The 15,000-nt window shown below is 35.0% G+C and overlaps 1 protein-coding gene across 1 annotated transcript in view; it reads left to right on the top strand.

Annotated features, from left to right (window-relative positions):
- The window catches only part of LOC136856146 (synaptotagmin-15-like), a 79,422-nt gene that overhangs the window by 32,114 nt on the left and 32,308 nt on the right, over window positions 1–15,000 (top strand). Inside the window, 1 exon segment of the mRNA XM_067133796.1 lies at window positions 5,963–6,173. Coding sequence (XP_066989897.1) covers window positions 5,963–6,173 — 211 coding nt within the window.

Raw genomic sequence — 15,000 nt, 5'->3', positions numbered from 1 at the left:
CGATACCCCCAGAGGAACGAAAATACCCACACGTATATTATCTTTATCCGCTTCTCTCGTCAGTTTAGAGGAGGTGGACAGCCGGGGAGGAGGGGTGGGGTGGGTGGGAGTCGAGATAAACTTCGGTAGGAATTGGAGATTTGAATGTACGACACACGGGATCGATTCCACGAAGGGGAACGCCGTATGGGCCGTTTTTCTGTGGAGGGCCACAGCTAAAGTAATCCAGTAGGGAGTTAGTGCCGTCAGTGCGCCTCACTTCGTGCACTGTAGGCATTACTTGAGGGTCTTCGCAGCGTCCCTTCAGCCCCTAGCTGTAATCTGTCTCATTCCTTTTACTGTTCCTCCGTCCATATTCTCTTTCTAACGTCGTACACCTTTCAAACCTCTTACTCTCAATTTCCCTTTCAGCGCTGAATGACCTCATAGATCCCAGGTATTGGCCTTTGGCCTAAATTCTGTTTTATTCTAACATGAGGTTCAGTGTCAACAAAAATAGAAAAAATATTAAATGTGTTATGTAGGACTGAGTGGGAAACAATCATTTGATACATTGCTACTGATGAAGGAAATTAGTTCCATTATTACAGGAGATGAATTTGTTCTGTATTGGGAACGAAAATAGAAAAAAAAAAAGGAGTATGACAGGCCATTCTGCATACTTCTCCCCAAAGGCTTACAAGATTCTAATTTTTAGGAGTAAGCTCCTGATTTTCTTCGGGTCTGGGCTAGATCAAGGTCATTATGTGAAGATAACAGATTTTTAAAAATATATATTTTTAAAATCACACATAATTACTGTTGTTTTGGGATTTTTAAAAGCTGATGCGTCAACTTTTGGAAATAAATCAGTGAAAGAAGTTTTGTCAGAATCTTTTACATTTTCAGTTTTCCAGTTTTGTTGCTCGTGAGGAAATGTGGTTTAATTGATAAATGTAAAAATAAGTAAATGTTAAAAGCACGAAAACCCTTACAGCATCTGTCGAATTTAAATTTAAGTTTTTTTTAAATATTACTTAAATTATTATGAATTGTAATATACCTTTTTAGTGTAGAAGCATGAGTAAATATATTTATTGTGTGTGTGTGTCACAGTATGAAAACATGTGCCTATGTGCAGGTTTTAATTTCGTTTTAATTCGTTCATCATCGTACTGAATGACCTATTGGGTCCCAGTGCTTGGCCTGAGGCCTAGACCCAGTTTTGAATTCCGGATTAGAGAAGGCTTAAAAATTCCTTCTTCTCTGAAATTTCAAAGAAAGATAAGGTATATTTTGTTATGGAATACTTAGGACAGGAGAGATTTGATGTACTTTTAGAATCAGAACTCTGAGAAAAATTTCTTTTGAAAAATGAAGTATTTAATGCCTTCGAACTCGACAGAATCACCGTATACACATTCTGTTAAGGTGCCAAGTTATCACCCTGCTCAGTGCCACAGATGTTTCATTCCCTCCACTGCCTGGTCGTGGACGGTCCTCCTGGCGTTGAGATGGACCCCTGATTGTCCTCAGTTATAGAGAAAATTTAATATCGTTGTAGGCAGCTTCATGTACACTTATTGCCTTGATAGTTCTACCAAGTTTCTATTTGTTTGTTTATCAATGTTCTGTTATTGTGGAAGTCTATTAGCTTTCTCCTATGAACCTTTGCGCTTTGAGAATGATCATAATGATAATGATAATGATTACTTATAAATGTTCATAGAAGACGTCCTTAAGATTCCTTTTGTAAGTCATTGGTCTTTTTGACGTGTTTTATGAACGTTCGGACTTTGATAATAATAATAATAATAATAATAATAATAATAATAATAATAATAATAATAATAATAATAATGTTGATTACCTGTAAATGTTTAGAATTGATTTCCCTAATATTTTTTCTTCTTCTTCTTCTTCTTCTTCTTCTTCTTCTTCTTCTTCTTCTTCTTCTTCTTCTTCTTCTTCTTCTTCTATTATTATTATTATGATTATTATTATTATTATTATTATTATTATTATTATTATTATTATTCAGAAGATGACCTCCATTCATACGGAACAAGCCCTCAAAAGGGGGCCATTGACTTGAAATTCAAGCCTCCAAAAAATATAGGGTGATCATTTGAAAGAACTTGCAGAATGCAGTAGCAGAACAGCTCATGGAAAGCTTTCTTGAAGCATTTCACTTAAGACACGGAATCCCAGATTTTCACAACCTCGTGGTTGTAAAAAAGCTTTGTTGTGGTTGTAAATAGCATTGTTGTGAGTGATGTCACTTCCTCCTGCAAATGGGACAGTGATATATATATATATATATATATATATATATATATATATATATATATATATATATATATATATATATACTGAAGGAGAGTTATAATTCATAAGTGACAGCCACGTGATGGACGGTAGCTATCTCTGAACACAGTGACGCGCGCTCTGCCACTCAGCTGTCAAGAGTTGATGCCGACTCTACCGTACATATTCCAATAGATAGAATGTGTGTGTGTGTGTGTTTGTGTAAGTATATGGAAACCAATATAACAATGATAAAATCATAAAAATCTCATAATAGCATGAGTCACTAAAATGTTGAAGAAATCTACTGTGGTGTAGATGTAAATATATATGTTATAGAAATATATAAACAAAAGAGAGTAGTTTTCGAGCATATTATATATATATATATATATATATATATAAAATATATATTTATATATATATATATATATATATATATATATATATATATATATTATTTCTAAAATATATATTTACAACTAGACACCACTGTGGATGTCTTCACAAGTACCAAAAATGTTATTAAAACCGAAATGCCTTAAAGTTTCAGAAAAAAAAAATCGAAAAAAAGTACTCAAAACATTGCATCCCCCCAATAAAAAAATATATAGCCAAAAATCCACAACCAAGCAAAATAGAAGAAGAAGAAGAAAAAGAAGAAGAAGAAGAAGAAGAATCCCATCATAAACTGTACCACTAAACCCGGCATTCTTCCACACGGCTTGGATGTGAACGCAAGTCCCATTAGTCAATCCTAACGAGACGCGGGGAACAGGAGAGAGAGAGAGAGAGAGAGAGAGAGAGAGAGAGAGAGAGAGAGAGAGAGAGAGAGAGAGAGAGAGAGATGGTGGGCCGTCGCAAAGAATGACCTTTATACCTCTTGCTTATAGCTGGACGCTCGGGGTGAAACATCTCCTGTGGACGCCCACGCAATGATTGTCTTGAAGCAAGCAGTAAAGAAACACGTATCTTCTTCTACGTTTCTTTATGAGGGAGGAAAGATGGTTTATCTTTCTCTCTGTTCGTCTCGGCTATAATAATAATAATAATAATAATAATAATAATAATAATAATAATAATAATAATAAGGCCATTCTCTCAAGGGAAATTATTTTTGAATAATATCAGTTCAACATTGCAGTGTTTTGTTTCTTTGATGAGTTTGCAATCCGATTAACTCTCTTCCAATTATCTTCTTCATCTCTTCGGGGAAGTTTATGCAATAAACTCTCAAAGGAAAGGCACGAACGAAAGCTTAATATCTGTTCGAGAATATATTCAGTAAATAAACAGTTTATACATATATATACATATGCAGATGTATATAAATATGTAGAATCTGCTGGTCACTTCTTACCAGATACATAATGTAACTGAAATAATTTCTCGAATTCTTCGCTCTTTTTTTATTTTTTTATTTATTTATTTATTTATTTTTGGATACGCTTGTCACTACAAAGCCCTAAGATCCAAGCGCAAGAAATTTGAAGCGTTTATGATGTCCGGTAACGGAAATAAACCACGTCCCATAACCATAGCGAAGTCATATATATATATATATATATATATATATATATATATATATATATATATATATATATATATATATATATATATATATATATATATATAATATACATATATATAATCTTGTCTCACACTATGGTATACGATCGAGTTCTTAAAATGTCATAATGTAGCCCTATTTTCATATAAGGTAATGAATATATTGTTCCAAACTTTTTCGAAGATGCCACATGCCCAAGCAATAATCTGATTAATAATAATAATAATAATAATAATAATAATAATAATAATAATCTCATCAAGAAATAGACAGATGTTTGCCTTTTACAAAAACATCAACCGGAATATTTACGTCTTGCCATTACCCTTCGTAAACATTCCCAGGAATTCCATATGACAGGTTTTCAGTTCTGCTTAAAAGACTTTCTGACTGAACTGACATAAAACCAGCTGATGTCTGTTGACAGAAATGTGTTAATTTCTCGCAGTTGTCAGTCACTGGACGCTAAGCTCAGGTAATGTGTTATTGATAGGTATTACCAGTAAAATATCTGAAGTCTGGGACGCATTCGTTTGAAAGCTGATAGGTGTAATGTAGGAATAGGTTTTATTTGTTGTTTTGGTGTATATTTATTGGTGTATATTTATATTTATATATATGAATTAATGTAACAAACGTTAATTCATACATGACTGACAAACAAATGAAAAGGATTTATTAGATACATAAGGGAAAGTATGAGAACATTGGTTGTATGGTCAGTATCTGCTGTAGTGTAGCTAAATGGACCCACGTTATTTTTCAGCCACTGGTCACACTTTTGCAGTATTTTCTAAGTGATTATTTCTCTTAATTAGCCTTTATGTAGAATTTATACAATAAAACCTAAAGCTAATCGTTAAAGGAAGCCATCGATTTTAATATCCTTGCAAAACTTGAGGTACAAAAACTTTTTCAAAATTTTGGAAAAGTTGACCCTTTTTTATACCTTTCGGTGACCCATTTGCTTTCACTCTGCCCACCAGTTCAGAAACTCGATTATCCTGTACCTGTCTTACCAACAAACCCTTAATTAAACTCCTTTGTCTTTCATAAACCAGTGAAAGCAGCCGACTTTCACAACTTTCCCCACCCTCGTGGCCTTATCCATTGAACGTCAGAGATTGCTTTCAAATTTTCGAAAGCTTTCTGGGAAAATATTGGCGTTACGTAGTCTGTATTCTCGAGGCTTCAGCCATTCCAGATTGCATTCAGTAGCCTAATTCGACCATTTCCAGAACAGTTTCCCTGAAGGATGTTGCGCAGTTGGAACCTGAAATAATTCTCCTTGTATTTGACTTATTTATTTATATTTGTAGCTATTTATTTGTTCATTTGTCTCCTTTTTTTTATTTTCTGATAACTGGTATCTTATCTCTGTTGCTCCATTCAAATGAGCACCTTAATATACTTTGGAAGCTTGAGTTCAAGTCGGTGGCCCTTCAAGTAGGCTTTCTCCATATGAACCCTTGTTTATCTTCGAAATAGTAATAATTATCAATAGGGTATGACTAAAATAGTACATGTTAACTTAATAACTTGCTTTAAAAATCACTTCACTTGTCATTGAAAGCTAAACTTTGACTGCTCATTAAAATTATTGTTTTAATGTACCTGACCATTTCAAATTACTTAATTTTAATCTGAGGTAATTTTATAAATATTTGCATTATTATTGTCAAAGGTACTTCTAAGAATATTTACAGTTATTATCAAAGGTAATTCTATAAATGTTTACAGTTATTTTATCAAAGGTAATTCTGTAAATATTTAAATTGTTATAATCAAATGTAACTGTAAATATTTACATGCTTATTTTGAAAGGTAACTCTAAAAACATTCACATCAAAGGTAACTGTAAATATTTACTCTATTAATATCATGTGTCACTATGAATATATTTACATTATTATAAGAAAAAATAACTCTTCAGATATTCTCATCAAAGGTAACTATAAATATTTACATTATATTATTATCAAAAAGGTAACTCTATAGATATTTACATGGTTGTAATCAAATGTAACTATAAATACATCAAAGGTAACTATAAACATTTACATTATTATTATTATGAAAGATAACTAAATACCCAATTATTTCCAGGTTCCATGATGGCGGGGGGCGAAGGTGGTGTCTGGACTGACAGCCAGATGGCTGTCACTATGGTAGCTATTTTCGGCGGAGTGGGCGTGGCCGTAGTCGTTGTCATCGCGGGCGTGTGGGCGGCGAGGCGGTGGGTGGACAGGAAGAATAATGAAGAGAGACAGCAGATTCTCCTGTGGCCTGGGGCGGGCGTGCAACCTCACAGTTTCCAGTAAGTGAAAGTTTTCAGTTTTGGGAAATAAAGTGGTTATAAGGTTATTCATTCCATGTTTCGTGTTTCAGGTGTTTTTATTTTTGTGTATTTAATCACATTTCCTTCCTTTTGAGATATCAAAATTGTTATTTCCAGGGAAAGTTGCAGTTTCAAATTCTGGAAGATTATGACGATGTACCGTCATATTCTGGAAGGTAAATTGTCTCATTCTAGAATGTTATAAGCCTCGAAAGGTACAGTGTCATATTCTGGAAGACTATGGCTCTGTACCATCATATTCTGGAAGGTAAAATTCCTTATTCTGGAATATTGTAAGCCTGGAAAGGTACAGCGTCATATTCTGGAAGATTACGGCTCTGTACCGTCATATTCTGGAAAGTAAACTGTCTTATTCTGGAATGTTATAAGGCTGGAAAGTTACAGCGTCATATTCTGGAAGATATTTGGCACCGTACCTTCCAGAATATGAAGGTATATCGTCATATTCTGGAAGATTATGACGCTGAACCTTCATATTCTGGAAGGTTCAGAACATGACGCTGTACCTTTCCAGCGTCACACTCTGGAAGGTTTCGAAAGTAACCAAGGTTACCAAAATATGACACAGTGGAAAGGTAGAGGTCATATTTTGAATGTAACCAAAACTTATATTTTCAAACGTAAATACTGTCTTATGTAGTTAGACACTATACAGAGATTTTACTGCACGAAGGCGCAAATGTTCTTTATAAGTCTCTGTAGAGGGTAAGGGCTTACTTATAACAGTACTTTAATAATAATTAAATCCATAATTAGAATATAAGTTTAGATAAGTATAAGGTTGTGGTGTCCTTATTCCGTGGTTAGTATCAGGGAGAAGAGTTATTAATATATGTTGTAGATTATAATTGTCACTGAATAGGGTTTTCAGCTCTCTCTCTCTCTCTCTCCTCTGAATCACTCTCTCTCTCTCTCTCTCTCTCTCTCTCTCTCTCTCTCTCTCTCTCTCTCTCTCTCTCTCTCTCTCTCTCTCTCTCTCTCTCTCTCTCTCTCTCTCTCTCTCTCTCTCTCTCTCTCTGGTAATTACAGTTCTCTTTTTATCTCTCCTCTGAATCAAAAATTCTCTCTCTCTCAAATGTTATTCTCTCTCTCTCCTCAAATCATATAACATTGATTTAAAAAAATCTACTCTTTCTCTCATTAACTCTAAACTCTCTCTCTCTTAAGAAGTCTAACTCCTCTCTCTCTCTCATTGATATGACAATCTCTCTCTCTCTTTTCTGTTTTGCAATATATTTCTCCCTCTCTCTCTCTCTCTCTCTCTCTCTCTCTCTCTCTCTCTCTCTCTCTCTCTCTCTCTAAAGTCTCTCTCTCTTCTCTGAATCTATTTCAGAATGAGTCTCTCTCTCTCTTAGGGTCTCTCTAATCTCTCTCTCTCTCTCTCTCTCTCTCTCTCTCTCTCTCTCTCTCTCTCTCTCTCTCTCTCTCTCTCCTCTGAATCTATTCTCTCTCTCTCTCTCTCTCTCTCTCTCTCTCTCTCTCTCTCTCCTCTGAATCTATTTCTCTCTCTCTCTCTCTCTCTCTCTCTCTCTCTCTCTCTCTCTCTGAATCAACCTCTCTCTCTCTCTCTCTCTCTCTCTCTCTCTCTCTCTCTCTCTCTCTCTCTCAGTCTTGTACTGTATCGATAAGATTAAAATCTCCTCTGAATAAAAAGCTTGTTATTGTTGTCGTAAATAAATAATTCAATAATGTTTTTACCAATTATATGAAATACTTACCAGGGATTGAATGTAGGACATAACATTAGCGAAAACAGTTTTGATTTCATCACTTGAGAAAAAGCCATTTAGATTTCATTGCATCAGCGAAAATAATTCTGGTTTCATTATATCAGCAAAATGGCAAAAACAATTTTGACTTCATTATATCAGCAAAAAAACAATTCGATTTCATTGCATAAACGAAAACAATTGATTTCGTAACATCAGCGACAACAGTTTTGACTTTCATTATATCAGAAAAAACTAATTTTTTCATTTCATTACATCAATTGAAAAATCAACTTTGATTTCATTACATAAGAAAAAAAAATTTTGATTTTGATTTCATTACATCAGAAAAAATTTTTTTTATTTCATTACGTAAGCAAAAAATGCAAAAACAATTTCGATTTCATTGCATCAGCAAAAACAGTTTTGATTTCATCACATCAGCAATAGAATTTTTTTGTTTCATTACATCAGCTAAAGTAATTTTTATTTCATGAAAACAGCAAAAACCATTTTGATTTCATTCCGTAAGCTAAACCAATGTTGATTTCATTTCATAAGCTAAACCAATTTTTATTTCTTTACACCAGCGAAAACAGTTTTAATTTTGTTGCATCAGCAAAAACAGTTTTGGTTTCATTACATCAAAAACTATTTTTTTTCATTACATCATAAAAAAAATTTTTGTTTTTATTCCATCATCAAAAAAACAATTTCAAGTTAATCACCGAAAGTAATTTTGATTTCATCACGTCAGCAAATCATCAAAAACAATTTTGATTTCACCACAAAGTCAAAAACAAGTTTGCTTTCGTCACATCAGCAAAAAAAAAAATAAAAAATTCGATTTCACAACACGAAAGTTGAAAGAAGAAAAATAAAAAAAATAAAAATAAAAAGAAAACCACCTTAAGGTCCGTCTTGTCACAATCAGCTGTGACCTTGAAACTCTTCTTCCCTTCCTGAAGGACAGAAAAATAGTCTTCTTCTTTTCAGCCACTTGAAGGACGAGATTCTCAGCTCGAAGGAAAAGACGAAGTCTCTAAATCTTTTTCACAATATTAAAGCAAAATATTTATGGTATTTCAAACCTTCTCCATTCTTGCGTACCTGTTACCTAATGTTGTTTTTTGTGATGATGTTTTCCTGTGATGTTGTTTTTCCTGTCAACATTTTCGTTCTGGGTTCGTTTTGGCAAAAAATTTTATATAACGACGAAGCGTTTGGAAAATGATGGATTTTGTACGGGAAAGATATTAGTGTTAGGTTACGTTTCAATTAAGAAAAATGAATAAAATTACCTGTATTGTACTTGTTATTCATGTATAGATTTCAGTATAAAATTATTTTGAAAATTTTCAGTACAGGTAACTAAAAGACATTTTAAAAATCCTCTGACAGGTGATCACAGCAATAAATTCATAATGCTAAAACATAATTATCTAGTCTGAGAAATATTTCATAGTGAGATATTCACTTGACACACTTAAGCCATTTGAAACAGCTGCTGTTTGGGTCCAAATACCAAATGCTCCACTTTGTACTGTAGCTGGTCTGCTGGTGTAGTGGTTAGTGTCATGGTGTGTCACTCACATGTCGCAGAGGGGGGTTCGCGTCTCCCCAAGGAAGATGAAAAATCACTGGCTCTGTCATGATCAGTTACTGCCGCAGTGTGGGGTCTGCTGCGGTGAGAAGTTAAAACCAACAATCTTTAGAATTTTAAAGAATTTCAAGTCAGTGGCTCCTTTGGTATGCTTGTTCCATCTGAATAGGTTTCATCTCTCCAATAGAAACAAAATTCTATATTTTATATTTCTCTCCATTAGAAACAACATTTTATATTTTATATTTCTTTCCATTAGAAACAAAAAAAAAGTAAAATATGCGCCGAATTTTCTTCGACGCAATCGAGTTTTCTGTACAGCGTGTATAATCAAGGCCACCGAAAATAGATCTATCTTTCAGTGATCTCGGTATAATGCTGTATGAGCCGCGGCCCATGAAACTTGCAGCTACGGCCCGATGGTGACCAGACGCACGATTATGGCAAACAGTAAACTTAAATAAAATCAAAACTACTGAGGCTAGAGGGCTGCCATTTGGTGTCTTTGATGACCTGAGGGTGAATGATCAACGTACCAATTTGCAGCCCTCTAGCCTCACGAGTTTTTAAGATCTGAGGACGGACAGGCAAATAGCCATCTCAATAGTTTTCTTTCATAGAAAACTAAAAGCTTATTGATCCTGTAATTACAGAATTTAAGAACTCCCAAAACTGCTCACTTATCATTCCCCGGAAGATTTTAGCAAAGTTTTGAATTCAAAGCCTATAATGCAAAGTACTTTTATCCTTAATGGTCTGTTTTCTTTGGTATCACATTTGGGGGATTTTGGGGGATTTTGTGCTGTGGGAACTTGCTTTGCAAGTTAATGGCCCTTTTGGGCTGATTTATATCTCTGGCAGAAGCATTCAACGAATAAGATTACCTTGGTGATTTATCAAGCTGATGTGAGCTTGATTTGAAAACTGTAGTTTTGTTTGTCCGTCCGCACTTTTTCTGTCCGCCCTCAGATCTTGAAAACTACTGAGGCTAGAGGGCTGCAAATTGGTATGTTGATCATCCACCTTTCAATCATCAAGCATACCAAATTGCAGCCCTCTAGCATCAGTAGTTTTCATTTTATTTAGGGTTAAAGCTAGCCATGACCTTGCTTCTGGCAACGATATAGGACAGGCCACCACCGAAAGATAGATCTGTTTTCCACCGGATAGATCTGTTTTTGATTATACACGCTGTAAGACTCTCATTATATATATACATATATATATATATATATATATATATATATATATATATATATATATATATATATATATATATATATATATATACAGTATATAATTCTCACTGTCCAGTGTGTAACATCTTTGGTTACCAGTAATAGTCCAAGATTAATTCAAACCTGTTTTTTTGGAAATTTTTGGAACGCAGCTGAGTTGAAGACATGATCCTCGCAGCCTCATCCCAGATTACTTGTGTAAACGCCGAATGTATTGGTAAATGGCATATATTTGGAGTGATATATATATGTGTGTGTACATTTGAAAAACAGAGAAGTATGTCAATGCTCTCATTAAAACTTTCTCTGTAGGAAAGTTTTATAATGGCGTCACTGTGTACTACCCCAACCCCCCAAACCCCCTTTGTGACGTAAGAGTTAATGCCCCCTCTCTCTCTCTCTCTCTCTCTCTCTCTCTCTCTCTCTCTCTCTCTCTCTCTCTCTCTCTCTCAGATATACTTTATACTGACTTATCTTCTCTTGTGCTAATATGCCCACACTGTCAAAACGGCGGTAATATAAAGGAGAGTCGGGACTTTACGTACCTTTCCAAAGCTCAGACCAATGTACCTTCATTCTGCTTACTTCTATAGATGTCAGGAGTGAGAGAAGGTGACCCCGGGGTTGGACGACGGCAAATAAAAATTGAGGATTTTTTACCCAGGCCGTATCGTTAATATATGTAGAGAAAATATATGATACACATGGAATCGTTTTAATTATAAGCACAACTTTAAGTTTTTATATTGATAAATTTAATTAATTTTTACATTATTAAGCTCATTCCATATTAATCCTTTTTTATTTTTTTCTTGACCTACTTTTTCTCATATTTTTCTATATTTCATATTATTTATTCTCTGTTGAATATCCATCATTCATTGTATGCAATCATTGTTACTATTCTGACAAGGAAGTTGCCACAATTAAGTGACACTGTGATGAATAGGTTGGGAAGATTGACAGGCAGTCCAGTAAAAGAATGTAGCCATCCAGCTAATCCGAACTAAGACCAATTTCTGTGTGTAACATTATCTTCAATATTTAAATTGCCGTCTTCTAGCCCGGCACCACCCTCTCTCCTCACCGGCTCTTATTTAAGTACGAATAATCAAAGTACATTAGTATGACCTTCTGTACATCACTGCCTGTACAATACTGTAATTTTAAAACGTCTGTAGCCACAGTAACATGTACCCTTCGGTGTATGACCTAAGTTGACCTTTGACCTTTTGCATACTAACACCTTTTTTTTTTTCAAGTTCTTTTGATTAGTTCACTGGTGGCATTTAATTTCCGCTCTCCTGGAGATAATGTCTATCTGCTTTTATTTCTTATTCAGACAGTTTATATTAAATATGTGTATGTTATTCAGATATATTATATTATATATATATATATATATATATATATATATATATATATAGAGAGAGAGAGAGAGAGAGAGAGAGAGAGAGAGAGAGAGAGAGAGAGAGAGAGAGAGAGAGAGAGAGAGAAATAATCAACAGACACTCACGTGTGGAACAGAAATAAATTCCTGACTTCCATCGAGATCGACCTTTCGTTGGAAAGACCTGGGTTCGATCCCGATGTGAGTCAGAAATCTATATATAGTATGTGTGTATATATATATATACATTTTATATATATATACAGATATTCCCAGGACCAGGAAGTAATTCCACTCCGTAAGAATCACAAATTTAGGCGAACTTTTAAAACCACTTGCATGCAGACAGTTTTAGGCGAGTCGATATTTCCCTCTATTGACGGAAAAAAGGGTCCCTGAATTTTTCGGCCCGGCCCAGGTGTGGCCAGACCCGATAATAGACAAGAAAAATGAATCAACACAAGTTAAATTTGACATCGTTAAGGTCAGGCGAGTGAGTATTGGCCGCAGACAGGTGGAAATAATTTTGTTTATTTTATCTTTATATTTTTTTTAAATTCAGCATTTCGTTTTGTTGGGTTTTACGCCGCTTCGTTTGTTTCTTCGTTTGTTTGTTAGTGTGTTTGTATGTTAGTGTTTGTGAACGAGGTGTTAGAAAGGAATATTGATTAATATAATCGACATTTTAAGGAGGGGGATTGTCTGTGGGCCAAAGAAGCCTTGCCCAAATTTCGAGAAGGACCAAGTTCTGAATCAGAGACTTTATATTTTTCAAATACAGTCAAAAGGGGCGGTAGTGTAAGAGAGAGTCGAGACGGAAAGTCCTGACTCTAGAGACATTACGTACCCTCCCTCAAATCTGACCAAGGGACCTACAATCTGTGCCCTTATGAGGGTATCAGTTATGAAGGAGGTTGATGACCCGGGTTGGACGACGGCAATGTATCAGCTGATTATTATGCATAATTTGAAATGGAATGGAATATAAAAATTTAGGCCAAAGGTCAAGCGCTGGGACTTATGAGGTCATTCAGCGCTGAAATAGAAAGTAAAAAAGGTTTTGAAAATTGTAACATGAAAAAAAAACTCAAAGCATTTGAGGAAAGTAAGACGGAAGAAAGAGAATATGAACGGAGGTACAGTAAAAGGAATGAAAGGGGTTGTAGCAGCTAGGAGCCTAAGGAATGGACACTGCAAAGAACACGATAATAGAAGATAGAATCCTATGAAATCCTATAAAATCCTTCAGCATTTCCGAGACTAGGTATTCCTGATGACAGGCATCCTATGTAAAAAAAAACCTGAAAAAGGATTTCATCAGTAAAATCTCTACTAACAATTGTTTCAGCATTGTTCTCAGCACTGATTGATCTCAAAGGTCCCAGCAATTGGCCTCTAGCCTAAATTTTTACATTCTTGTGCTTTGTCTTCCACGAATCTCCACTTATCTCCTGCCATCTAACTCCTGACATTTTTATGAAGCATCATTCTCAAATCAATACAATCTTTTGAGGTTCACTGTCACACAGTCATTCATGTCCGTACAACTATATGGTTCATTGTAGACTGAGGTATAATCGTACTTTCATTCCAGTTCATTCCATTTGATTCCCAGACCTTTAAGAATCTCCCAGGAATTCAATTTCATTGAATTCCAGGGCTCGAGAAGCCTTATTAGATATCATATCGTTCCTCAGTATATGAAAGACTGTACCACTGTTATACCACTTTAATCTTTTCAATCCAGTGTAATGTCATTCCTTTGTGAGCACTCTTCCTCATTATTTTTTGTTTTTGTTAGATTTATTTTGCGTCACATCTTTGTGTGTTTGTGTGTATATATGTATATATTTTATTTATGATATATATTATCAATCAAGCTTTCTGAATCTTGGGACCACTTATGAAATTCGTGAGAGGGACAAACAGTGTAGGTGACATGGCATTACCCTGGAGCACCCCACTTTACTGCAAATTCACTTGGCCTTTTCTCAGGGTATAAGATCCTCTGTGATAGTGTCAAAAGCCTCTTCTTAATAATAATAATAATAATAATAATAATAATAATAATAATAATAATAATAGCAAAGATTTTAAAGCAATTCATTCAAGGGCTTTTGCTGGACTTAAAAAACCGCGGCATAGGTGGGGCTTTGGAACTTTTGTTCCCCATCATGGTACTGTTGTGCTCAAGATTTCGTTTTTCTTACATCCGATACCTTGTAGTTATTCAAGGTGAGGAATTAGAAAAGAATAATAATTATAATTAGAATAATTGGTATGTTGATCATCCACCCTCCAATCATCAAACATACCAAATTGCAGCCCTCTAGCCTCAGTAGTTTTTATTTTATTTAAGGTTAAAGTTAACCATGATCGTGCGTCTGGCAGCATTATCGGACAGGCCACTACCGGGCCGTGGCTGAAATTTTCATGGACCGCGGCTCATACATCATTATACTTTGTACAGAAAACTCGATAATTTTTTTACTTATTTAAGGTTAAAGTTAGCCATGATCGTGCGTCTGGCAACGCTATCGGACATGCCACCACCGAGCCGTGTCTGAAATTTTCATGGGCCGCGGCTCATACAGCATTAAAGGTTGTGCAGAAAACTCGATCATTTTTTACTTATTTAAGGTTAAAGTTAGCCATGATCGTGCGTTTGGCAACGCTATCGACCAGGCCACCACCGGGCCGTGGCTGAAATTTTCATGGGCCGCGACTCACACAGCATTATACTTTGTACAGAAAACTCGATCATTTTTACTTGTTTATTATTATTTTCCTTTTTTTATGTCTGTTGACGTTGTACTTCGTTTATTATTAATTTTTTTTTATGTCT

This window comes from Macrobrachium rosenbergii, chromosome 34 (genome assembly GCF_040412425.1).
Source record: "Macrobrachium rosenbergii isolate ZJJX-2024 chromosome 34, ASM4041242v1, whole genome shotgun sequence".
In the NCBI taxonomy this organism is placed as follows: Eukaryota; Metazoa; Arthropoda; class Malacostraca; order Decapoda; family Palaemonidae; genus Macrobrachium; species Macrobrachium rosenbergii.
The sequence above is the reverse complement of the archived record's forward strand: the minus strand, read 5'-3'. Positions and strand labels throughout refer to the sequence as shown.